The sequence below is a fragment of the Tamandua tetradactyla genome, chromosome 26 (assembly GCF_023851605.1).
Source record: "Tamandua tetradactyla isolate mTamTet1 chromosome 26, mTamTet1.pri, whole genome shotgun sequence".
NCBI classification, from domain to species: domain Eukaryota; kingdom Metazoa; phylum Chordata; class Mammalia; order Pilosa; family Myrmecophagidae; genus Tamandua; species Tamandua tetradactyla.
Window position 1 is genome coordinate 21328447 of NC_135352.1, and position 27173 is coordinate 21355619.

The 27173-nt window shown below is 33.8% G+C and overlaps 1 protein-coding gene and 2 pseudogenes across 6 annotated transcripts in view; 2 read left to right on the forward strand and 1 right to left on the reverse strand.

Moving 5' to 3' along the window:
* Positions 1-27173, forward strand: part of MICU3 (mitochondrial calcium uptake 3) — a 126063-nt gene that overhangs the window by 63470 nt on the left and 35420 nt on the right. For 4 of the 6 annotated variants that reach the window (XM_077144233.1, XM_077144227.1, XM_077144228.1 and 1 more), the window contains exons 5-8: positions 6472-6519; positions 10763-10845; positions 13461-13532; positions 16743-16781. In XM_077144233.1, coding sequence (XP_077000348.1) covers positions 6472-6519; positions 10763-10845; positions 13461-13532; positions 16743-16781 — 242 coding nt within the window. The remainder of the gene's footprint in view (positions 1-6471; positions 6520-10762; positions 10846-13460; positions 13533-16742; positions 16782-27173) is intronic. The other 2 variants (XM_077144230.1, XM_077144231.1) reach the window with 1 other exon arrangement.
* LOC143669662 (protein BTG3 pseudogene) lies at positions 3281-6370 on the forward strand (annotated as a pseudogene).
* LOC143669579 (large ribosomal subunit protein eL6 pseudogene) lies at positions 6776-8245 on the reverse strand (annotated as a pseudogene).

The following is a 27173-nucleotide window of genomic DNA, read 5'->3' on the forward strand; positions in this document are numbered from 1 at the left end:
TAAAGTGTCAATGGCTGAGAGATTCCAAACAGAGTTGAGAGGTTATCCTGGAGGTTATGCTTACGCATTAAATAGATATCACCTGTTTAGTTAAGGTGTAATGGAGAGGCTGGAGGGAACTGCCTGAAAATGTAGAGCTGTGTTCCAGTAGCCATGTTTCTTGAAGATGATTGTATAATGATACAGTTTTTGCAATGTGACTGTGTGGTTATGAACCTTGTGTCTGATGCTCCTTTTATCTACCTTATCGACAGATGAGTAAAACATATGGATTAAAAATAAATAAATAATAGGAAATTTAGTAGATTGAAATGCTGGTACGCAATGAAAGGGAGGGGTAAGGGGTATGGTATGTGTAAATTTTTTTCTGTTTTGTTTTTATTTCTTTTTCTGAATTGATGCAAATGTTCTAAGAAATTATCGTGATGATGAATATACAACTATGTGATGATATTGTGAGTATTGATTATATAATAAGAATGGAATGATCGTATGTTAAGAATGTTTGTGTTTGTATGGGGTTATGTTTCATAAAAAAATAAGTTGTTTAAAGATTGACAATCAAATCTTAAGGTGTGATTGTAGGATCAGAGAAATTCAAAGCTAAGAATTATCAGTAAGTTGGTGAGTTTAAAAAATATTTAATACCTCATATGGGAAAATACAAATTGGGTCAACAAAAACTGTTAAAAGTACATGTATAAAAGAAAGAGATCTGGAAGCCCTGGTTTAGGCATTTCTTAATCCTTATTATGTTATATGCATGTTTTCAGTTTTTTTCCTGGGGAGAGGATCTGTTTCAGTTCTGTCTTATAAAACAGTGATGGAAATGTTGCTCAATATGGAAGCCACTAGACAAATGTGGCTATTGAGCATTTGAAATGTGGCTAATGTAACTGACAAACTGAATTTTAATTTTATTTCATTTTAAATGTAAGTTGCCACCTGATGCCTGTAAGAAAGTGCAGATCTGTGTCATACTGTTTAGATTATCAAGGTGATTTATGATCCCAGAAAGCTTTAGAACCATTAGGTTAGGTAAAATAGAGAAGTACAGAGAGCCTTGTTTTGTTTTTTGTTTTTTTTTCAGTGAAGAAATAAAGTGGCAGAGAAGTTTTAAATGTAAATTTTTAGAGCTATTGAAGCTTGATTTTAAAATGAAGTTTATCTTTTTCTCACCTGGAAAAAGTGCTAATTTGCTAGCTGCCAGAATGCAACACACAAGAGATGAACTGGCTTTCAATAAAAGAGGACTTATTTAGTTGACCTATAGTTCTTCAGAAGAAAGGCAGCTAACTTTCAACTGAGATTCTTTTTTACATGGTAAAGCACAGGGCAATCTCTGCCTTCTCTCCAGGCCTTTGGGTTCCAACAACTTTCCCTGGGGTGATTCCTTTCTGCATCTCCAAAGGCCTGGACTGAGCTGCAAGTGCTGAGATGACATATGCTGAGCTGCTTGGGCTGTGCTACGTTGAGCTCTCTCATTTAAGCACCAGCCAATTAAATTAAACATCATTCCTTGCAGCAGGCACGCCTCCTAGCCGACTGCAGATGTAATCAGCAACAGATGAGGTTCACACACCATTGTCTCATGTCCACAGCAATAGAACTAGGTAACTTCACCTGGCCAAGGTGACAATTGAATCTAACTACCACACCTGGGAACCCCCAATACTCTCTGAAACACTAGGGACTCCCAAGTTAATAGACCAAGCCCTAGATCTTGAGGCTTGATCTTGAAACTTATTTCTATAGCAGAGAAGCTAAACCTACTGATAATTATACCTAAGAGTTATTTCCAGAGACCCTCTTTTGTTGCTGAGATGTGTCCCCTCTCTCTCTCTAAGCCCACCTCTGTAAGGAAAATTATTACCCTCCCTCCTACATGGGACATGACATGCAGAGATGTGAGTCTCCCTGGCAAAGTGGGTCATGACTCCCAAGGATGAGCCTGGCCCTGGCACTGTGGGATCGGCAATGCCCTCCCGACAAAAAGGGGGAAGATAAATGTAACAAAATAAGGTATCAGTGCCTAAGAGATATCAAATAGAGTCAAGAGGCTATTCTGGAGGCTACTCTTATGCAAGCTTCAGCTAGATATTGCTAATTGACACGGTTTGCCAAATCCCAACCAACATCATTCCTGTTAACCCTAAAGAATGTTAGAGCTCTATCTGAGATCCTACAAAAGTTGCACAAACTACGTTTACTTTTCAGAAACCTAAAACCTTCAGATGGTTCCTAAGTCATGTTAAGTCCTGAAACCCTGAGTGCCAGTCTCTCTAAGAACATTAACCAGTTCCATCCTTGTACTGTATATTGTCAACACCCCTTTTCAACATGAGAAAAGCTAGAATGGGCATAACCCAGATGTCCCTAAAGATAGAAAGAAGGATCAAAAGAGAAGGAGGAGTTATAACAGAGAAATTAAGATTTAACAAATGAGTATGACTGCTGAATCATTATATTGATACTTCTTTTTAGTGTCCAGTGTCTTGGAGCAGCTAGAAGGAAAAATTTGAAATTGTAAAACTAACCCACATCAAACATTGAAATCTGCTTTATAACTACTTGTTACAATGTACTTTGAACTGCTTGTTACAATGCATTTTGTATATATATTTCACAATAAAAAGTTTTAAAAAAGGTTGTTTATCTGATTAAGAGATCACCCACCAAGAAAACATTATGCAATATTACAAAAAATTAATTGATAGGCAATTTTTATGAAAACATGCATTTCTGTAGAGTTAAACAGCCAACTGTAATGTATCATGCTATAACAACTAAACAGTTTAATGCTTTTAAGGAACTTCCTTAAATTTTTTAAATTGAAATTTCAGAATAAAAATTTCAATGGTATCTTTCTTATAGTCTGTTTCTACAGATAAAGTTATTATGTAAGTATGTATTTTTATTTTTTTTTTGACTCTGGGTAACTTTAAAATAAATCAAAAGGTTAGTCTTACAGTTTTCTATTTTTGTAATTAGAAAGCATTTGAGTCCGGTTCAGGAGTATTTTCTCTTCTCCTTGACCATTTTTATTAAATTATATCATGGATTTTACTTTGGCCTCTTTGTCTGTGGATTATGCCACCTTAGAAACTATTTACCGGCCCGACAACGCGGGAGCAGCACGCTGGGACGAGGCTTGCTGGGCTCCCTGCCGCGAGCCAGGGCCAGTGCAGCCGGCACCCTAGGTTCCCAGGCACCCTAGGTTCCTAGCCGGGAGGCGTCAGGCGGGCTAGCCTTCGGCTCCAGAGTGGCGTCGGCTGGAAAGATGAAGAACGAAATTGCTGCTTTGTCTTCTTTTTCACAAGGCTAGTTTGAAAACATGATAGGTTGAAAAAAGAGGCAGTTGAGAAGTTTGCTGAGAAATTGACTCTAATACTTCCAGAAAAATATAAAAATTATTGGTATCCTGAAAAACCATCAAAAGGAAAGGCTTAGAGATGCATCGTGTCAATAAATTTCAGAGCTGATGCGGACGTCCTAAAAAAGCCTGTGAAACAGCTGCATCTTGTACAGTGATTTGGGCTTACCAAAGGAGCTCACTCTTTGGGTGGACCCACGTGAGGTGTGCTGTCAGTATGGAGAGAAAAACAATGCATTTGTTGTTGCCAGCTTTGAAAATGAGGATGAGAACAAGGATGAGATCTCCAAGAAAGTTACCAGGGCTCTTGATAAAGTTACCTCTGATTATCGTTTTGGATCCTCTTCTTCGTATGCAGAGCCTAGTAAGGAAGTGAGACCCAATTCAGTTACTGCAACCCTCAGCCCTGTGTAGCAGGTTTCAGAATTGATATTCCCACCTCTTCCAATGTGGCACCCTTTCAAGTCAGGAATGTACCAAGAGGAATGTCTACAATAGTCGCTACCCTCCTCCTGCTCCGTTTGGTTATCCAGATCAGGGAAGGAAGAGTAAACTGTATCACCCAATTCTAGTGACATGAGTTTTTCCTCCTAGAATGCATTGCAGCCAGAATCACTGGATTAATCCTCACGTGTTATCGCCTCATTAGCACCTTTTGAGTCTCTTGGTGTCATGTTGAGAGATACATAGCATAAACCCAACTATATGTTAAAAGTGAAAAGTTCATACTCATAGTAGTAAAGTTAGGCGGACCAAAGCATCAAACTTATTATTTTTTTTTTTTAAAGGAAAGACAGAGAGAAGGAAGGAAGGATAGAAGGAAGGAAGGAAGGAAGAAAGGGAAACATTTTTAAACATTTTCTTGTTTTTATTGTATTCTGTTTCTCCGTTTTTGTTACATGGACTGGGGCCGGGAATCGAACCGAGGTCCTCCGGCATAGCAGGCAAGCACCTTGCCCGCTGAGCCACCGCGGCCCGCCAAACTTATTTTTATAGAGATGTTATTGAGAATAATCTTTCTTAAAATATATATATATGCACGTTAGATATATTGATATAGTTTGAGGATCTTTATTAAAGTTTAGTCAGTTGACTGAGTTTTTAATACTGGGCTTGAGTATTTGTGTTTTGTGCCATCAATTGGATACAGAACACTATAGGAGTGAATGATCTGTTCTAGCACCTTTACACATTTACTTTATGGAGAGTATGTAAGTTGTTTATACTCAAGGAAATCTATTTTATGTCATTGTTTAAAAGAATTGTGAGAAATAATGTAGTTGCAAATAAAAAATAGTTTAAGGCAAACAAACAAACAAAACCCATTTACCCCCAAAAATTGAAAACTGGAATTCAAACAGATACTTGTATGCCTGTATTATTCAGAGTAACCAAAAGGTGAATACCACCTAACTGTCCATCAACAGATGAATGGATAAATAAAATATAGCAAATAGCAGAATATTATTTAGCCATAACAAGGAATGAAGTCCTGTGACATAATATGGAAGGACCTGAAAACTTTATGTAAGTGAAATAAGTCAGACACAAAAAAGACAAAGACTGGATTAGACTCCAATTATATAAAATATCTAGAATAGGCAAATTCATGGAGACAGAAAGATTAAATGTTACCAGGGTCTGAGGGAAGAGAGGAATGGGGGAGTTATTGCTTAACGGGTACAGAATTTCTGTTTGGGTGATGGAAAATTTTTGAAATAGTGTTGATTTTTGTATAACATTATACATATAATTAACGCCACTGAATTCTACACTTAAAAATGGTTACAGTGGCAAAGTTTATGTTATATATATACATCACCACAATTAAAAATAAACTAACATTTTGTCCTACAGGTAAATATAGGACTCTGTTAAAGGAAATCTCACAAACAAAAGATATGTAGCAGTTATTGAATTTCTTTATACAAGCCCACATGTCTGTGTAGTCCCAGTGGGTTAGAACTACAATGATTGGGGGTGTAGAGACAGTGATCCCATTTTCTAATCCCATTTCCCTTTTCTCTTTCTGCATTCCCTATGGAATCAAGGTATTGTGTCTTTATATACAATGGCCATTCCAGAATCTTTCTCCCATGACATTCATGGCAGTCAACCAGAACTATCTGTCTATAGATCACAATATTCTAGTATAAACAAAAGAAGGGAATGCTCTCAGAACCTCCTAGCTGGTTCCCTTCATGTCTTCTGACAAACTGCCTGACAGTGGCTCCTCTTCTCTTTGTTCTGTAACAAAGAGGGTAAACTCAAAAGAACATTTGGTAAAATGGAGTTTTAAAGTACACAATTTAAAGATTTTTTTATGCCTCTGCTAAACATCAGGACTGTGTGATATCTAGCTACACTTCAGAGGCTTATTCCTGGTTTTAATTTTCTCTATATTGACTTAGTAGGCCAATTAAACCAGTAACTGTTGAACTCCAAAAGCAAGAATTCTAATGACAATACATATTTTAGCTCTACTACAAACAGACTTTTTAAAGTCTGCAATTATGAAGTTATAGTGAACTCAGGATGTGAGCCATTTAATTAAAATAAGAACTTCTTAAAAGAGTACATTTTATAGAAGCATTATGTTTGTCAAGGATAATGCTAACTTTCAGGCAGAGAGATGGTAATTATAGAGCATTGGTTTTTTAATGCAATACAGAAATCAGTTTTCTGCACAAGAGTATCTAAATGTTTTATCCAAGTGTTACTAAAATGTAATTAAGCACTTTACAATGTTAACCATCTCTAAGCTTCTTATTTTATGTTAAAATTATACCTTAAATCTAGCAGTAAGTTTAAAAATTACAACTATAAGCAAACATAATTTTGCATTTTTGCCAGTATGCTTAAGAGCATTAGGAATTCTGTATGAATTTCTACAGAAACATGGAGTAATTAAAGCAGAATTAATTTTGTTGCTTTTGTGACGGTTTTATAATAATAATTTAGTCTTATTTACAAGAGTATTGAGCATCTGCTTTTAAATTATAAGCTATTTTTCATTGCTATGAGAATAATATTTTACTTTGATAAATATGAAGACTAATGTTTTATACACAGCATAAATGATGCTCTTTTTCTTCTAGGTGTGATTTCTTACACGGAATATCTTTTTCTTTTATGTATTTTAACAAGTAAGTATACTCATTAAATCTATTTATGGATGCAGTTTTCTCTTTTAATCAGAATCTTAGAAAACAAGGCTTTCTTGGATTCTCTGACTACTGAAAATCACTTAGGCATGTCTGTACTGTTATGCTAAAATCATATATCCAAATGCCACTGAAAAATATTGCGTATAACACTATCAAAAGTCAGAAATATTTATGCCTTATAATATAGAAATACAATGCTCATAAGTTTTTTTTTTTCAATTTAACAGTTGTTTGTTTAGGTTCTTTGCAAGTTTAGTACACTTATTTGTTTGGAAGGATAACCTCCATTTGTGAGAGAAAACACAGACTGCAGGTCTCCTTGGAGCTGAGGAACAGCTTTGATTTTGGGCATAAGTTGTGAGTTCACAGTTTTCTGAGCAACCTTCCACTGCTCTGTAAGCTTATGTTTCTCTTTCTCTGTGTTGAAGATCTCACCTCCCTGGTGTCTGGGAAGTAAGCAGCAGTGAGTTGTTTGGGGATTTTCACACCACTTATGTCAATTTTGGTGGAGGTGGCAATGACAAGCTTCTGGTGTGTCCTATGCAGGGGAGCTCGATTGAGGACCAGGGGTCCAGTCACAAGTAGCAAGCTACTGCTTAGCTGCTTCAGGAAAACCACTCTCTTGCCCCTGTGGTGACCAGTGAGGATGATGGGAACGATCCAGGTGTGATGCTGGACCGCTGCTTTCTCACATGCTGATTGAAGGTTTTCTTGTCACGGCTCAAGAGCTTCGGAGGCACATCTTCAGTGGGATAATACCTAGGCACTTTGCGAAGCTGAACCACGCTGTTACCTCCATTTTTGTCACCAATGGGTTTTGTGACAATAGCAAGAACCTTCTTTTTCTTTTCGATCCTGGATTTAGCTGCTGAATACTTCCTCTTGTACATGGATTTTCTGGAGTATATTGCAGATCGGAAATATCTGCCAATTCCTCTGACAAGGGCTGGGTTTCGGCTGCAGTGAGGTTTCTCCTTGAGTTTTTGGTCTTGAGGAGACCGTTCTTAACCTTACCCCTGGCATTAGCCTTCTTGGCTTCAGGCTTCTCCATAGTAGCCGGCTTCTCAGCCTTTTCACCCACCACCTTGCAAGATTAACAGCACTGCTCCTAATTTTTTTTTTTTTTTTGTATGCTGTGTGGCAGGGCCACATTTCATTATTTTTCCATGTGAGTATCTTATTATTGCAGCTCCCACCATTTGTTGAATTTTTGTTTGTTTCTTGTATTTTGTTTGTTTGCTTTGCTTGTTTGGTTGTGTTTGGTGAAGTGCATGAACCAGGAATCAAACCCAGGTCTCCCGCATGGCAGGTGAGAATTCTACCACAAACTACACTTGCACCCCCTCATAACTTTTAAATTTAACATCATGGAAGTGGTTTTAATGTTTTTAAGATACAAGAGAAGAAGATGTAATCTTTTGTAAATTTCCTTCAGCACTCATTTTCTGCAAGGCTTAATATGAAAGAATGTCTCTTTAACTAGTGAGTCTATCAGAACACTCATCAACCACATCTTAAAACAGCTTTGTTGTTCTCTTTCTCTCATACATAGCAATTCTTGTGAGATATGTGAAGGATTCACTAAGATTTAAGTTTCACCGAAGTTAATGGAATAACTGCTAGAGTTCACTATGGTCCAGCCACCTGGCTCTTCTTTTCTACAAATTCGCACCTCAGGGATTTGTACTTTCTGTTCCTCTGCCATCAGGGCTGTTCCTCAAGATCCTCACATGACTGGCTTTTTCTCATCATTTATATCTCCTTTCAAATGTGAATCCTTAGATAATGCTTACTGGACCATCCTACTTAAAATAGCTCCCCTTCCTATCTCTCCGTCTTTATTCCTTTACAATGTTTTCTTTTCTTCATAGAACTTAAAACTTTTTGAAAATTTTTATTAATTGGTTTACATGTTCTTTTCTGTCTCCCTGCAGTAGAATATAGGGTCCATGGTAGCAAAGATTTTATCTCTTTCGTCCAACTGTATCCCTTCTACCAAGAACAGTGTGTGGCATGTGGTAGCATCTCAAACAGTTGGTAAATGAATGAAGAAAGGAATGAATAAAAGCATATTGCTAGTGCAAGTTCTAATTGTGGGTATTTGTGGAGATATATGGAGCAAGAATATCAATAAAACTGTCTTTAGAAACAAACCTTAAAGTACCTGTACTTCTATGATTAGAAAATTCAGACCCACTTTGTTATTCTGAATTTTGGTAATGATTGATGTTACACTGGGGTTCTGTTGCAGGAAGTTTGATATTTGTGTGTGTGTATGTGTGTGTGTGTGTGTGTGTGTGTGTGTATGTACTTCAAAAACTATAGTCTTTTATTTTTTCTTGCCCCCTGGACTTAAAATGACATAAAAATGTAGGTACTGAAAGACAATATGTATTATGCAGTTAGTATTTGGGCTTCCAGAATTTGTTCCAGACTGGAAAACTACAATGACAATGCGCATCCAATCAATGATGAACACTGCCATAAATAATTAGAGGAGTGAATACCAAGGAGTGTCCTGTAGACTTGTTGAAAAGTTTATCTGCTTAGCCAGAACAATTTTGGATGCAAAATTAGAAGATTTAAGTACCTAAACCAGCATAGTGATAGGCAAGAATCAGAACAGCTCTGGCCAGGAAAGCCCATTGTTGAATTTAAGAGGTTATGGGTTAAGAATATAGGAAGAAATAGCATTCAGTGGTTGTGCTTACTATGGAAAGGTTAGCATCTTTGGGTCTGTGGAACTGTCTTTGGAGTTCAGGACCCATCTATAGAAGGTCTAGGAAATTTAAGTTGAAAAATTATGGGATTTTCTTTATATCAGAACCAAGAAAACTATGAAGAGTGTTGGTGGAAGTGGGCTAGGTAGTCATTTATTAATAGGTATCTCATCTTTTTATTATTTTAATTTACTTTCCCTTCTAAACACTGCTAGTAAGGACTTCCTTTGGATGTGTATTTTCAAGATATTTTTAAAACTTCAAACTTGGTTATCAGACATAGTTTGACCGATTTTTATTCCCTTCTCAAGTGAATGGTAGGGAAAGTAGTTTAGATTTGTAAAATACATGTGAGAAATGAGCTTTCATAAAAGACTATTTTTGTTTCTGTTATTTTTCAGAGGCAGGTATCACCAGTTAAGAAAGTAGGACTATATACTTCTCTTTTACCAGCTTCAAGATTATACAACAGATAGTAGCAAGTGTAACTGTGGGAGGTCCCTTTTAAAGTTTTTGCCATCTCAGAAGAAAAGGTCAAATGTTTTGAGAAAGGCATGCACACCGAGAAGTGCTTTGAAGGGTGCTTTCAAGTTTTCTTCTGTCCAGGTTGTCTTCTTTATGCTTTGGAAGTGAAAAAGGTGAAGGGATTGAACCTTATTATATGGTTCATAAAATTAAAGCAGTTCATGATATGTGAGTCTATCTTTCTCAGAAAAGCAGTTGTTCCTTGTATTTTGAGGAAATTGGGAATTACTTAGTCAAGACTCTTATTTAACTTTTCTGTTTTTGAAGCCTATAGGAGTTGTTTAAGCCCAAACATATGAACTACTTAGAAAAATGTCAAACATTTCCATGTTGCTTCATCTTTCCTGACATTGGAGTTTATCCATGAAATAATTACCTTAAAAATTGGCTACCTTACTTCAGCTCAGCTTCTCTAGTCCTTAATTTAATACCTTAAAACAATTTGTACATCATAACCATGATGTTTTTGGAAAGAGCTCATCATATTGTAATCTCTCATGTGGCTTGACATTTATTTTCATAGGTCATTTTGTTTATAATTTTCCCAAGAAAATTATGTCCATTGTATCTTTTTTTTTTATGGCACTCTTAAGTAGTTGAGCATATTGAAAATATTTCGAATGTAATGAGCTGATATATTCCTTTTAAACAAACTGACAGGCTTTGGATAAGAAAGAGGAATATTTATCTCTAGAAGGTAATTAAATTTTTCTGTTGTTACTATGTAAGAAATAATCACACAAGTACTTCTAAAGTATATTATTAGTTGTGTTACTGAGTGAGCTAATATATGAAGCAAAAATATTTTTCTGTAGAACCTTTATTATCATATTTAATTAATAATCTATTACTTTTAATATTATTGAATAAAGAAAGTATTTCTTTCCAGAATATAAGTGTTTACAACTACTATAAATTTTGCACTTTAAAATATATTTCTCCATTTCCTGAATATTTTTTCCACTTTTTTTTGGCAGAGCCACATGCAGGTTTTAGAATAGCTTTTAACATGTTTGACACTGATGGCAATGAGATGGTGGATAAAAAGGAATTTTTGGTGGTATGTATATCATATATGCTGCACTTAGCAATAATTAAATATTGCTTACTTTTATTTTTATGTTTGTGTTATTGGAAATACTGTTATAGAGGAAAAATAGTGAAAAATGTATGCTTTTACCTTAATTTAATAAAGAGGTATATAGTCATGTTCCTTGAATAATATTTACATTTTAACAATATAAATTATATTCATTCTGTACAAATTATTACAATTGTTTATACGTAATCTGGAAATTTGAAATGTGTCAGGTATTTCCTATTGTGTGGATGACCACCCCTGAGATTTTATATATATATATATATATATATATCCAGTTAATATTTAATCCCCATCATATCAGCCACCCAACTGCAATTCTTTACCAAAGGAACTTCCCTTTCTTCTCAATATATGATTTTTCTTCCCCTTTTCTCTTATACTCATTCCTGCTTTGTGTGCCAATTTTGTCCCCATTTCCCTATTTCCTTCTTCTGTCTTTGACTAAGGGCTGATCTAAAGTAGGAGAAATATGATTGTTCTTGGGTATTTATCCTTCCATCTTTCTCACCCAACCATTCCAGACTTGATTCTGGTCTGGCAACAACATCAACTACTCACTAACCTTACTTGCCCCCTCCTTCCAGAATTTTTCCATTTCTCTTTACCCAGATACTCTGCATCTGCTTCTGTAGCAAAATACCTGTTGTGTTTTTATTTTGAATTAGAGATTAGCAGGACCAACCCTTATCATTTATATACAACTCTCCCTTTATGTGTACACTCCTATGAAAAGGGGAAAGAACGAAGTCATTTTATTTTCGATTTTTTCCTTTGTAACAAGTCATTAAAAATCTCTCAGTAGGTTTGAAATTATTTCAAAATAAAAAGTTTTTTAAAACTCCCTCAGAAAACCTCTTTAGGAGCTTTTCTTCAGAGGCTAGAGCACAGAAGAGAAATTATAAAATCATTCCTTTCTGTGGTAGGAAAGAGAAGAGAGAAAAATCTTAATCAAAAGCTAATTAGCAGCCATTTGAAGGGAAACAGACAGACTAATTACAGGATTTATCAGAAAGCTTAATCTAAAACCCAGTCAGCCCTTGGCAAATTACAGCCCCTGAGCCAAGCTAGAACTTAGAACTGTAGTTCTAGTACTAAAGGATATGGCAAGGTGAGAGTTTTTATTTTCACTGTGATAAATAGAAATAATTCCTAACATTCTAAAATGAATGTTGGTTTGATAGTCTTGTTATAATAGTACACAACTGCATTTTAGGAACTTTCAGAATGTGTTTAGTAATCTAAATAATTTAGGATCACACTGTTCTGTGGGAACATTGCCAAGTTCTACCCCACTGATTTAAAGATTACCTTTGGAACTCAGTCCATTGGAAAATGCATGCATGGCTGTTTTTCAGAATGTTGTACGTTTGTGAAGATGGGGAGTAAAAATACTTCTATTGAACTTCGTGTGTTTCCATTCTACATATTTGCAAAAGCTGCCCTTGCTTTAAGGTTTTGCTCTGCTTTTTTCAGTGGCTCTACTGCTGCCTCATATGTGGTGGTGTTTTTTTTTTTTTAACAAAGAGTTCCTGAAAGCAGGAGGTGGAGTAGGGCTAGGTAAAGATTTTAAAAAATCTGATTATCCTGCCTGTTTAGAAAGTAATTATTAACTTTTGCAAAAATCTCTTTCACTAAATAAAAGGAAAAAAGTTTGTAAAAAATGTGTACATTAATAAAATCATTTGTATTTGGTACTATATTTTTAAATGATAACATTTTGACTTTCAGCTGTTGCTATACAAAATGAAATCAGGGTTTGAGATGGCTGTCCAAATTATACACACCTGAGCAGTGAACTCTCCAGAAAACTGAGATAGTGGTAGAATTAGGTTTACATTTGTAAAATTGTAGGATTTTTTAAAGAGGAAATAATACCATTTATAACAACTAACATTTATTGAGAACTAACTTTGTGATAGGCAATGTGCCAATAATTACTGGTATTTACTCTGTACAACATTCCTGTAAGCTAAGGAGGTATCTCCGTTTTCCATATATAGAAAATAAGCCTTAACTTAATAGAGTAATTTGCCCAAGAGATTAAATGTGCCAAGTCCTGCTTCTGCTGCCATTCTCAGTTGCCTAAAATATACCTTAGAGGTCATCTACTACAACTTCATTTCATATATGAGGAAACTGGAGCCCAGTGAGCATTTAGTTACCTGTCCACTGTCATAAAATTAGTGTGTGACAGAAGTTGGACTCAAACCCAGAGTCCCTGAGTTTTGTTGCAATGTTCTTGATATCCCAATATACTTCCTCTCTTTCATGTGTATGCCACAGACTCCATTCCATGTCTTTGTGTTGTAGAGATAATACAAAACTATAATTTTGAACACTTAACTTGACTGTGGGTTGTCAGTACCAAAGGATTTTTTTTCCCCCCTCAGGAAGAGAAAATCAAAATCAGAAAATATACTGTGTGTGTGTGTGTGTACATATATATATGTTATAGTAGCTTTGATTTTCCTGGTGGATGGACTTAACTAAACATATATTTTTAGCACAGGGTAGTAAATATGTTCCCAGAAATTCTTGTTGGATAATTGATTTTTGATTGGTTTCCTTTCTAGCTTCAAGAAATATTCAGGAAAAAAAATGAAAAGAGAGAAACTAAAGGAGATGAAGAAAAGCGTGCACTGCTGGTAAGGATAATTAATAATAGTTTCAGGTGGGTTTTCTAGGTAAGAATTATTTTACTCATGTTGAGAAACAATAATTGAAGTTTATAACTTTGAGGCTGTCTCTTAAACCCTTTCTAAAGTTCTTATGTAGAGAAACTGCTTCAGTATTTATATGCATTGATATCAATATTTATGAAATATTGATATTAAATATCCATATCTATAATCACATTTCATTAAATCATTTTCATCACTACTGTTGTTATCTGTGAGATTTGAAGGGTATGTTATATGATAGATTAATACAGATCATTATGCATGTAAAAATTTAAAGGTGAATTGCAAAGATTTAATTATAAATGTGATTGAATTTAGTAGTAATGAATGATAAAGCAAATACAAGGAAATATGTTTCCTTGCATTTTTACAAATACAGAATCTGCTTCTGGGATAAGTAATATTTGCATCTTACTCTGAACTTCGAGTTAAGTAACATTTCTCTTCATCTTCTTACTAGTTTTCATTTTGCTTGCCCCATATTTTTCAGCCTGACAACAGGCCAGGTTCATATGATAAAATTAATAAACCAGTATATAGGCCTTACTGTCAGGCACTGGCTATGTTATATGCTCCACATGCATTTTTTCATTTAAATCTACCCAATACTTACATAGTTCTCTTATCTATAATTATAGATGAGAAAACTGAGAATTGGAGAGATTAGGAATCTTGTTCAAAGTTAAGTGGCTATTACATGACGAAATCAGGGTTTGAATCAATTATCTGAGCAGCTCCAAAACCTTGATTTTTACCTATTTTCACATATTTCTTCTTCTGATAATCTAAGACAGAAAAATGGTGAAAATTGTTGGCATGCAAATATTATTTCTTTGAAAATCAGTGGCCTTGTGCAGTAGTTTAATTGTTCTGCATAGAATTCAAATAAGTGGCTCCAGAAAGTTGCAGTAATTTTTCTAATATCCTCACTGTTGCAAGAATATGTATTAGGTTTTTCACACATGTATTATCAGAACAGATAGGTGCCATATTCAAACCCAGTATATTTATGAAATGTATATTTATGTTTAGTTTAATAAAAGCAGATTTAATAAAAGAATTATGAAATACATATCAGTTCACAGGATATTTTGGCTGTGATATAATGAACAGTATTTGTTGAACTTTCCCCAATATATATACTAATTGACAAAGTTTATGGAAGACACTTAAAAGTCAAAGAACTGATTATCATGTTAGCGAGGTGTTAAAAGTGCATTATTAGTTCTCTACTTAATTCACATCTCAAGAGTTTTCACATTGTAAGTAATAAATCCCTATATGAATTAACCCCATAAATGCAAGCTTATAGAGTATTAGGAAATAAGACTAGAGAATGAATACCTTATTTTATCTCCTACAGATAATGTAATATATTGAAAGATGAGTGGTTATTTTATTAACAATTCTATTCTAATTATTAACATTTACTAAAATATCTATGTCAGGTAACAAAGAAAGAGAAGACAGGGAACAATCATGACAGACAATCCACACCAGAAAAGCTACAGTGTCAGCACAAAGCTTATTGATTTAATGCAGATATTTCATGATACTGATATAGTAAAATCTCATTAATTTGGGGTAGTTAGAGAAGGTCTATCTAAATTATAAAATCTGAATTATACCAGCATAACCTAAATTGTATTATTTTATATGAAGTAGCCAACATAGCATTCCTTAGAAATATGGGGAAATGGAGGCTGAGTTTAAGGAATAGATAAAAGTAACTTACAAATAACATATAATTGTATGTAAAGGAATGCTTACTAAAGTCATTGACTTTCACAGGTACTTCAGAGATATTTATCTTAAATAGTTTAAATAGCCCTACTGAAATTTCTTTTATCTAGTTGAGCTGTCAAAACTATTCACTGAAACAATTCAGAAATAATCTTTAATATAGCCTTTGAACCAAACACTGTACAACAGTACAACACTCTACAAATATTAGTTACTTTATTTAACAGTAATAACTAAATGGCAACTTACTGTTAATAGTCACATTTTAAATAATATAAATCTGAACTGTTGAGGTTTTATTTTATACTACGTTAGTTATGGAGGATCCTATAGAAGGCAAGGTGGCTTTGGCAGGGTGATAGAAAAGGTAACAATGACAATACAATTCTATATATCCTTAGAACCTTTTGGTTGAATTTTGAAGCATTTGAAATTCAGCTTTGAGTTGAAAATACATGGATTACATTAGGGAGATAGCATAAATATAACACAGCCTCGGGATCCAGATTCTCTTGGCCTAAGTCCTACCACTCATTGCCTGTGCAACCTTGAACAAGGTCATTAACCTCTGTGCCTCATTTATTCATTTTTATAATGGGCCTAAGCATAGTACTCACCACAGGTGTTTGCTATGGTGCTTAAATGAGCTAAACATAGTAATAGCATGTGAAATATAGTAAGCACTCAAAAAGATTAGCTAATAGTAAAACTTGAAGTTCTCTTTTAATTAGTAGAACCATAAGTACTTCAAACTGAATATTTCCATACCCAAATCAAAGCTAAATCAAAACCAAATAAAAAATATTTTCATGCCAAGATAAAACTGTGCTTCAGAAGGAAAAAAGGAAAGAAACATAACATTTCATGGGGCACATATGTGCTAAACTCTGTGCTAGATCCATTATAAATATTATTTCCATTTAATCCTCTTTCCCAATTCCCCAGTAAGTATTTTACCTGTTTTACAGGTGAGAAAATAGTCTTAGAGAGGTTAATTAACTTGCCTAAGGTGCTAATAATAGCAGAACCAGGATTCTAGTGCCAGTCTCCCATACCATTTCCACTATGCCATGCTGCTCCATCTAGATTTTTCCCCTTTCCCATGTAGAATGACTGAAGCATGTCTAAACACTGTATATTTAAGCGAAACATGTTTTACTCAGAGCAGTATTTCTGTCAGAAGGTTACAGTAAAAATCATTTAGATGAGCACAGACTCATTTAATGTTTAATTACGAGATTAAAGAACCTTTGCTACTCATCTTTAACATTTACCTACGTGTATTGTATGTGTGCTCTATATAGAATATAGCATAATGATTTGCCCTTCCTAATTGATTATTTTGTCGTCTTTTTCTTTTTTTTTCTTTTGCTATACTTGGGTTCATTCTGAAATATGACACTTCATTTGGCCCTTTGTGCTCTATGTCAGCGTCTTCAACTTTATGGATACCATTCTCCTACTAATAGTGTATGTACAATACTTTAAATGTTCTTTATGTATATAGCCCTCGCCTGTTAATACTTAATAAAGTTATTTCTTCACATAAAGTTATATCTGCTATAGAATGTTTAGGAATTTATTGAAAACAAACAAGCCAGAATTTTACATTTCCTTCCCAGATTTATGGGGCAACTAAAACATACAAAACAATGGTGTATTTTTATACTTTGGATTAAGATAAGGGAAAGATCAGTGAACAACAACCCCAAATTCTAGTAGCATAATTAAAATTCCATATTTTTCAGTTGTATTTGTAGAGATATATATAAATTATGGAGCAGATTCTTAGGCTCTGCTTCCACAGAACACAGGTATTTTTAAGAACTAGATATATCCAATCTAATACATAGTCTTTTCTAAGTTCTAATAAAGAGATATGTTAATGGATAAACACAGTTTTCAGTATTTCTCTCAAATTTGTTCTTCAAAATTGTTTGTTGCCTGCCTACTAAATATGATCTATTTAAGAATTTGGTATAAGATGGTATTTGATCAATTATATATTTAATATTTCCATGTATGTTATTTCTCAAACAGGACTATGATTTTCAGTCTTTTCCTAAAAAGACTGGTACTATAAATCAACTTACAAAAATCCTTTCCTTTTCTTAGGATGAGTTCTTGTCTTCTTTTCTACCCTCCTGAGAAAGTCAGAGCTTGTTGATTAGCCTAGCTACTAAATAACTAAGAATAATTCCTTGCCTTTTTTCGGATGTAAAAATGCACAGTTCATTTAATTTTCCCAAGGATGCTTAAATCACTTAGAAGGATCCCTCAAATCAGAGAACCTTTGAATTCAGGGTGTCTGACTCAATATCATCCTGCTAAAAATGTTCCAGTTTTAATGTGGAATTCTAAAAGCAGATTTGTTGCCTCTGTATTGGATAATTCACCAAAATTCCAAACTCTAAAGGCTAACTCTGTTTTTTAAATAAAACCGACTGATAAAATATAAAGTAAACCTAAGATATCCTGCCTAGTCTCAAGGAAGAGGCCTGAAAAAATGTCTTGGATTGGGCAACAAGCCAAATCTCTGGGACCCTTATGACTGACTAACTGCTTTGCTACCTCACCAGATACTTTAAAAATATTTCTACAAAATTCACTACTGTTCTATTAAATAAAGTCTGTCATTTTCTTAAAAACTTTAAAGGATTCCTCTGATAATAATTTCAAAAAAAGTTTTGTAAGAATGTGTAAGATGAAAATTTAACAGATTATAATGTCATATGCCCTATGAAACAAAAAATATTAATAAGTATTTGGTGCTTTGTCTTATTTTTTGATTTGACATTGCATGAGCCATTTTCCAACCACAGCAATTTTTATCTTTCCTTTAAACTCATACATCATTTTCCAATGGAGAGATTATATGGGTTTTGTTACACACCTCAAAATAATATTGTTAGAAGGAAATAGATCCCAATATAACTCTAGTATAAACAGCATATACAAACAACTTGCAGTTGCTGAGACATTTAGAGTATTATATCAAGAAGCAAGTTTAAATTGCATATTTTATATTTTGCTTGCTTATTTAAGGATAAAGTAAGTTTATGATTTTGCATTTTATTGTAGTAATACATAGTTTTCTTTTAATTATTTATTTTACTGTGGACAGATATTTTCCATTTAAGAATGTAAAATGCATATTTGAAAGTGATGTAACTTGATGTCCTTTTTATCTAAATGGGTTACATGATTTTTCAACTCCCTTAGGAGTCTATTTGTTTATATAAGTTCACTTTTTTTTCCTATAGTAGAAAAATGTTTTGTTAAGAAAGGAATGATTATTTAAAAAAAAAATGCAAGCACACAAGGAAATTTCATTTTAAATTAGAAAAAAAAATCATAAGGGTGAAGGTTTATATGAAATATAATTGATAAAACTGTTGCTCAGATATGTTAGGGTAATATGAATTAACTGACAATTATCTGCTAGTTTCCAGAGTCTTCGATCATTTGGAAAGATAAAGTATCTAATCTCAGTGCATATCATGGAGCTGAAATCTAAGCTAACAGATTTATAATAGCCAGTTTTTACCTATAGAAAGAAGTTCCTTCAGGAAAGGCAGTTGACTCTCTTGTCTTTTACTATGTAGAGAGAGGTACTGTGGCCTCTGAAAATTTAATCACTACCATGTTCAATCAAATTCTTTCTTGCTATGGTATAACCTTCTCTTCGAAGACTCAATATACTCCTTTGTATCCATGAAGATAGTTGTTACCTCATAGACAGAAAATTTTGACATTTCTCACAGGCAACTCTTGATTATCTGCCGTAATGAATAGAAATATAAATGCATCAAAAGAAGAAATAATGTGAAAGTCAGTTATAATTGACTTTGGCATGCCTTATATGATAATTTTTTTAAGTTTTAAAAAGATTATTCTTAATTACCCTAATTCTGATAATCAGAAGATGTACCAATTCTTATGCCAATTCCTTGACATGTGTTGAGACTTGTTTTACAGATTAAAAAATGTCAATATTCATAAGTGTTCAGTGTTTGAAAATAATGTGTATTCTGCAATATGGGGTCCAGGGTTCTATTTTAGGTACATATTGGATCAAACATGTTTAGGTTTTTAAAATCTCTATCATTACTATTTTGTGTGTGTGTCTGCTTAATCTATCAGTTGGTATGTTGAATTACACTTTATAATGGTAGATTTTTTTATTTCTACTTGAAGTTTTGTCACTTTTTGCTTTATATATTTTGCAGCATTGTTTTGCCTATATAAGTATATAGTTAAGTTATAGCTTCTTTTTTCTTCTTTTCCTTTTCCTTTTTCATTTTTAATTAAGTGAAGTTTTTTTATTAGAGAAATTGTAGGTTTACAGAACAATCACATAAAATACAAGATTCCCATATACCATCCCACCACCGACACCTGCATTGGTGTGGAAAATTTTTACACAGTTGATGATGACACTTTTTTTGTAATTCTATTTTTTAACAGTAGTTATATTTTTACAATGAAAGATTATTAAAGTAGTACTATAACTATTTTCCATAGTTTATGTAGGGATATTTTTCCCCATATTCCTGGCCTATTTTTTTTTTCTTGCTGCCTTTATTTTATTACTCATCTACCCATACAATGGGTAAAGGGAGTGTCAGTCACAAGGTTTTTACAATCACACAGTCACAGGATAAAAGCTATTTAGGTATACAATCATTATCAAAGATCAAGGCTGCTGAAATTACACTTAATTTCAGGTATTTCCTTCTGACTATTCTAATACACTAGAAACTAAAAATGAATAGCTATATAATGAATCAGTAGTCATAATCATTTGTTAAATCCTAATTTTTTAGTTACACCTTCACCCTCTCATTTGATCGTTCTCTCAATCTTCAGGAATATTTGGACAATGACCATTTTAACTTCTTGCTGGAGAAGGGTGTCAACCTTATGGAGTAGAGGAATGAAACTAGCTGATGTTCTGGGAGAGACTGGTACCGCTGGATTTCAGGACTTATCTGGCATAGGAACAGTCTGGAGGCCTTACGTTTCTGAAAAAATAAACTTGCTAAGTAAAGCTTTTATAGAGTCTTAGATAGAGCCCAGGATATTCTTTAAGGTTTTCAGGAATATTGTTGGTTGGGGCTTGGCATACTATGGCCATTTCTAATATTTGGCTGAAGCTTTCCTAAAAGTAGCCTCCAGAATGACCTCTTGACTCTACTGAAATCTTTAGCCACTGCAACTTTGTTTTGTTTCATTTCTTTTCCCCCTATTGGTAAAAAAGGCACTCTCAATCTCACAATGCCAGGACCAGGCTGGTCCCTGGAAGTCATGTCAGTTTAGCTTTGATAGATTGCCTTTGTTACAATTAACAAAAGAATATTACAATGTTACTGTTAACTATAGACCCTAGTTTACACTAATTATATTTTTTGTTCATATTTAAAACTTCAGCTTTGGTATGAGACCAAAGGAAGAGATGTTTATTTTATCCAAAATTTAAATTTTCTATAGCACACTGTCTTAATTTAACCTGTCCAGTCAAACATCCTAATTATGTGGAACCTAGAATAGGGAATGAAACCTTGTTATTCTGTACAGGTTAATGTAATATCCTGATACAATTTAGAGTATTTGGGGCAGAAAATTTTAAAAGTATTTGCAAAGTCCCCTTGATGGACTGGAGGAAAAATGTGGAACTATTCATCTTCCCTCCCCGGAAAATGCCTGATATTCTCTCAAGCATTAGGGACTCCCAATTTAATGTCAAGCCCTTGATTTTGAAGTTTGCCTTTATGAAATTTATTTCTACAACAATAAAGCTAAGCCTATTTAGAACTATACCTAAGAGTCACCCCCAGAGAACTTCTTTTGTTACTCAGATGTAGCCTCTCTCTAAGACAATTCTGCAAATAAAGTTACTACCCTCCCCCCTACATGGGACATGCCTCCCGGGGGTGTAAGTATCCCTGGCAACAAGGGACCTGACTCCAAGGGTCAGAATGCCTTCTTGACCAAAAGGGGGAAAAGAAATGTAAACAAGGTAAGTTATAGCTTCTTAGTGAATTGGATCTTCTATTAGTATGTACTGATGCTAGATCTCTAAAAATATATTTTTGACCTTAAAATCTATTTTAGTTGTTATCAAATAAGTATGTCACCTTTCCTTTGATTAATATTATTTATTTTTGATGTTTTGTTTTCTATTTTTTCCTCCAGTGATAAAACTTTCTCTGATTTTTAAATCTATTTTTAGTTCAGAAATTTACTGCAAATAAAATATAAATATAAAATAAAAAGAATAGTAATAAAATTTAAATACCATATAGATTAAGAAATAGAGCATTTCTATGCCTCAAGAAATCCCTTTATATCCTCCCAATCATAACTCTCTCTTCTCCCCACAAAGAAAACCACAATCTTGATTTTTATGTAAATCACTTCCTTGCTTTGCTTTGTGGTCTTACCAACTATTTATGGGACAAGAACAATATAGTTTAGTTTTATACGTCATATAAATGAAATCGTATTGTATGAATTTTTCTGTCTTCTTTGACTCAAAATCATGATTGTCAGTTTCATCTGCATTGTTGTATATAGCGCTTGTTCATTCACTCTCATTGCTGTAAGCAGTGATTCTCAAACTTTTTGGTCTCGAGTGCCCTTTACATCATAAAAAAATACTGAGGAGCCAAGACAGCTTTTGTTGATGTGGGTTATATCTATCTGTATTTATCATTTTAGAATTTAAACTGAGAAAATTTAAAAATATTTATAAATTCATTTAAAATAGCAGTAAACATTGTTAACTTAATTTTTTTACAAAATTAACTTTTTGTAAAAATATTCAGAGTGATATTGTTTTGCATTCTTCGCAAATCTCTTTATATATAGAAGACAACTGGATTCTCATACCTGCTTCTACATTCAGTCTGTTGCAGTAGGCTGTTTTGGCAACAAATGTTGGCAGTTGTTTCCCTCGAAGTGTGAGGCTTACTCGGTTCATTTTTGATAAAATGTCTGCCAAATACCAAAGTCTGAGTTATCATAGTTTGTCTGTCAGTTGTTCTGACAAATAAAAATTGTGGTTCATGAATAAAGTGGCTTGAGTAAAGTTCAACTTGAAACACAAACCACTGCACAAGTTTTTTTTTTCTCAAGACAGTCATAGTACTTTGGTATGCAGCACAAGTGCTTTATGCATACTTTCTTATTTCTTCCCACCAAACACTAAAAAGATGCGTATTCTTAAGTCAATTTAATAAAATTTATAAATTTTACACTTCAGAGAGTACATTCTTAAGTGGGACTGAGGTTTTAAGAAAATTTTTTTTCTTTTTTTACTCTGAGTGCGTGGCATTGAAGAAGTTATTGACTACTGAACAATTATAATGACTCTGGACTTTTAGTGCCACTCCCTTGATTTGTGTGAGGGTACCAGCAATTTTTCCTACCATTGCTTTTGCACCACCAGTGTGATTGTCAGTATAGTGTCAAAGACAAATAATGTCTTTTGGATGCTTTTAGGAAGATACATCTATTTTATATTTTATCCAGCTCTTTTATTCTCAGTAGGAAGCTTGGTGTTCACTACTAGCCTATCATTAAATAGAAGACTGGATTATCTTTTTAAACCTCTCCCTTTCCTTATATTTTAGTTGTGTCTTTAAAAACAAAGCAACATATTTAGTTTGTTTATTTTTATATGGGTTGACAGTCTGTGATTTTTTTTACTAGAGAATTCAGTTTGCATTATTGTGATTACTAATTTATTCAGATTTATTTTAATTATCTTATTCTCTATAGTGTTCTTTTCTCCTTTCTTGCCTTCTTTTTTTTTCAAGTTTTATTTGCATTTTATTGATTATTGGTGAATTTAAACATTTTCAAAATGTTACAGGGTATATGTATTTCTTTTTTTTTTAACTTTTTTTATTGTACAGTATAACGTATATACAAAGCAAAGAAATAAAAAAGCAGTAGTTTTCAAAGTACTCTTCAACAAGTGGTTACAGGGCAGATCCCAGAGTTTGTCATGGGCTACCATATGATCCTCTCATATTTTTCCTTCTAGCTGCTCCAGAATATAGGAAGCTAGAGAGCTTAAATGCTTCATCATCACAATCAACTTTTTTTTCCTTCTTTTTTTATAACAGTAACATATATATAAAAAAGCAATAAATTTCCAAGCACAGTACCACAATTTAGTTGTAGAACATATTCCAGAATTTGACATGGGTTACAGTTCCACAATTTTAGGTTTTCACTTCTAGCTGCTCTAAAATACTGGAGACTAAAAGAGATATCAATTTAATGATTCAGCATTCGTATTCATTTGTTAAGTCCTATCTTCTATGTATAATTCCACCATCACTTTTGATCTTTCCATATCTCTCTTTGAAGTTGTTTGGACTTTGACAATTCTAAATTTTTGATATTGGAAGGGTCTGTCACTAATATGGGGTAGGAAGATGGAACTATCTGATGTTCTGGAGAGGCTGGGCTAGGTTTCAGGACTTATCCGGACCAGGGACCCATCTGGAGGTTGTAGGTTTCAGGAAAGTTACTCTAGTGCATGGAACCCTTGTGGAATCTTACATATTGCCCTAGGCGTTCTTTAGGATTGGCTGGAATGGTTCTGGTTGGGGGGTGGACAGGTTATGGTAGGTAGCAAGGTCTACCTGAAGCTTGCGTAAGCCCAGCCTCCAGAGTAGCCTCTTGACTCTATTTGAACTCTATTTGAGAATATGGAACTATTAAACCTTACCATCAGGGAATCCCCTGATACTGTGTCAAACTTTAGGGATACCAAAATCAATAGGCCATGCCCTCGATCATGAGGCTTACTCTTGTGAACATTTAGTTTCTTAGTTAACATTTAACTAAGCTTAGTTTACAGAAACTAAATGTTTTTTTTTAAAGACATAACTAAAATATAAGTGAAATCTGTTCCATAACTACTTGTTAAACTGTATGTTGAAATTTATTGCTTTTTTGTATATATTTCAAAATAAAGCCTCCCTGGCAATGTGGGAGATGACTCCCAGGGATGAATCCAGACCTGGCACTGTGGGATCAACAATTATATCCTGACCAAAAGGGGGAAAAAAGGTATAATTAATAAAGATTCAAGTTCGCCCATCTACTTCTCCGTCAGTGCATCCTTCAGCCACCTGTCTTGCCTTCTTTTGGATTAACTGAAGTTCATTTTTCCGCTTTTTATTTTCCCCTATATTAGTTTATAAGATAGTAACTATATTTCTGTTCTTTGTGTGGTTATTCTTGAAAATTTAATAAGCATACTTAAAAGTATTAAAGTCTTAGGAGAGTTAATATCTTTACTCTTTCCTCCTTTCTTTTAAAATGCAGTTTTATTTACACACCAAACAGTCCATCCAACATGTATAATTAATGATTTTCAGTATAATCTCAGAGTTGTGCTTTGATTACCACAATCAATTTTAGAACATTTTCATTTTCATTTCCAAAAAGCAAAGCCCCATCCCCTTTATGTACCCCCCATTATTGACACTTAGCATTTGATGGAAGAATATTATATTGATGTTAACTGTAGTGCATGGTTTGCATTAGGTATATTTTTCCCCATATACCACCCTATTATTAACACCTTATAATAGTGACATACATTTGTTCTAGTTCATGGAAAAACATTCTTATATTGTACTACTAACCACCTTCATTGTCACAGCAGGGTTCACTGTTATGCAGTCCCATGTTTCAGCCTCTAGCTTTCGTTCTAGTAACATACATGACCTTGAACTTCTTTCAACCACAATCACACACAATTCACTGCTGTTAGTTATACTCAGGATGCTGCGCTACTATCACCTTTATCCATTTCTAAACCTTTACAATCAACCTCATCAAAAATTCTGCACAAATTAGGCATTGGCTCCCCATTCTCTATCCTCATTCTATCTTCTGGTATTCTAGATATTAACTCCATGAGTTTGCTTATTATAATTAGTTCATATTAGTGAGAACATATAATATTTGTCCTTTTGGGTCTGGCTTATTTCACTCAATGTAATGTTCTCACAATTCATCGATGTTGTTGCATGCATCAGGACTTCATTCCTTCTTACTGCTACTAATATTCCATCGTATGTATATACTCTATTTTGTTTATCCATTCATCAGTTGGTGAATACTTGGGTTGTTTCTATCTTTGGGCAATTATGAATAATGCCGCTGTGAACATCAGTGTGCAAATATCATTTCACTTCCCTGCTTTCAGTTCTTCTGAGTATATACTTAGTCGTGGGATTTCCATATCATGTGGCAGTTCTATACTTAGCTTATACTTAGGAACTGCTGAACAGTTTTTCCCCAGCGGCTACAACATTTTCCATTCCCAGCAGCAGTGAGTCACTGTTCCTATTTTTCCACATCCTGTGCCACACTTGTAGTTTTCTGTTTGTTAAATAGTAGACTTTTTAGTAGGTGTGAAATGATATCTCATTGTGGTTTTGATTTGTATTTTCCTAATAGCTAGTGAAGTTGATCATATTTTCATGTGCTTTTTAGCCATTTGTATTTCTTCTTTGGAAAAATTTCTGTTCAAGTCTTTTCCCCATTTTTAAATTGGATTGTTTGTCTTTTGTTGTTGAATTGTGGGGTTTCTTTCTTTTTTCTGGATATTAAACTCTTATCAGATGATTTTTTTCTTTTTTTCTTTCATTATTTCATCATGGATTTTATGGGATGTCTTTAATTGGATCTTGCTTGGCTTAGCCAGAAATGTGTAGGGAATTTTTAACCAAAACTGCAAAGTTGATGGAAGTTCTCCCAATAACTGACTCTGAACTCAGGCAAAAAATACATTAGACCTACAGAGTACATTCAGGACATCATTTTGCCTGTGTCATCCATTTTTTAAGTTCTTTAAATGATCTGTGTTCTTATAACTGTTTTAATGAAGGGCTACACCTAATATGTACACCTACACTCTGGCAATTGGGCCTAAAGCTTACATAGTGATCAAAAAATGCTGGGAGGGGGCAGGCCATGGTGGCTCAGCGGCAAGAACGCTTGCCTGCCGTGCCAGAGGACCCAGGTTTAATTCCCGGTGCCTGCCCATTTAAAAAAAAAAAAAAAAAAAAAAAAAAAAATGCTGGGAGGACTTCAGGTATTCTTTGCAAATTACTCTACTGTTTACATATGAAAGCCTCATACTCTTTCATACTCAGTTACATTTGGCCATTATCCCTTATCAGTCTTTTCTTAACCTATACACATATTTTCTAGTTTTGTATTTGCTTTGCATTTGCTTGCAATTAAAATTTATTCTGGATGTCATGGTTACCTTAAGCTTATTTTAAATACTGTAGTCTATTTTTTTGATGTTGAATCTTCCTACAAGTTTTGCATATTCTGAAAATTTACTCCTAATTTCATAATCCAAGTAATTGAAAAAATTAAATACTGACTGTCCTACAAGCACATATATAGAAGTCAATGATTATGCCAGGCAAATCCCTAATGCATTAGCTTTGTTTTTCCAATAATTATTTATTATATATTTACTTGCTACAGGGCATAGCAGTAATTCCTGTGAGGCTATTGTCCCTGTCCTCAGTAGGTTTATAATTTAAAACGTGGCATAAAATAAGAAATAAAGATGGTTTAAGGTAAACAAAAGATAAAGCAAAACAAAAATAAATATAGCCAGCTGCAGCAAGGATTGTTTTCTTCTAAGATTCTTTTTAATTTTGAAAATTTTATATTATCCTGATAGATCAATTGTAAATCATAGGAAAATAACTCTAAGAATAAAATAAAAAATATCTTCATCCTACCATACTGAAGTAATGAGTATATTTACTCCTTTTTTTCTATGCTCAGAAAATATATTTTTCTATATAA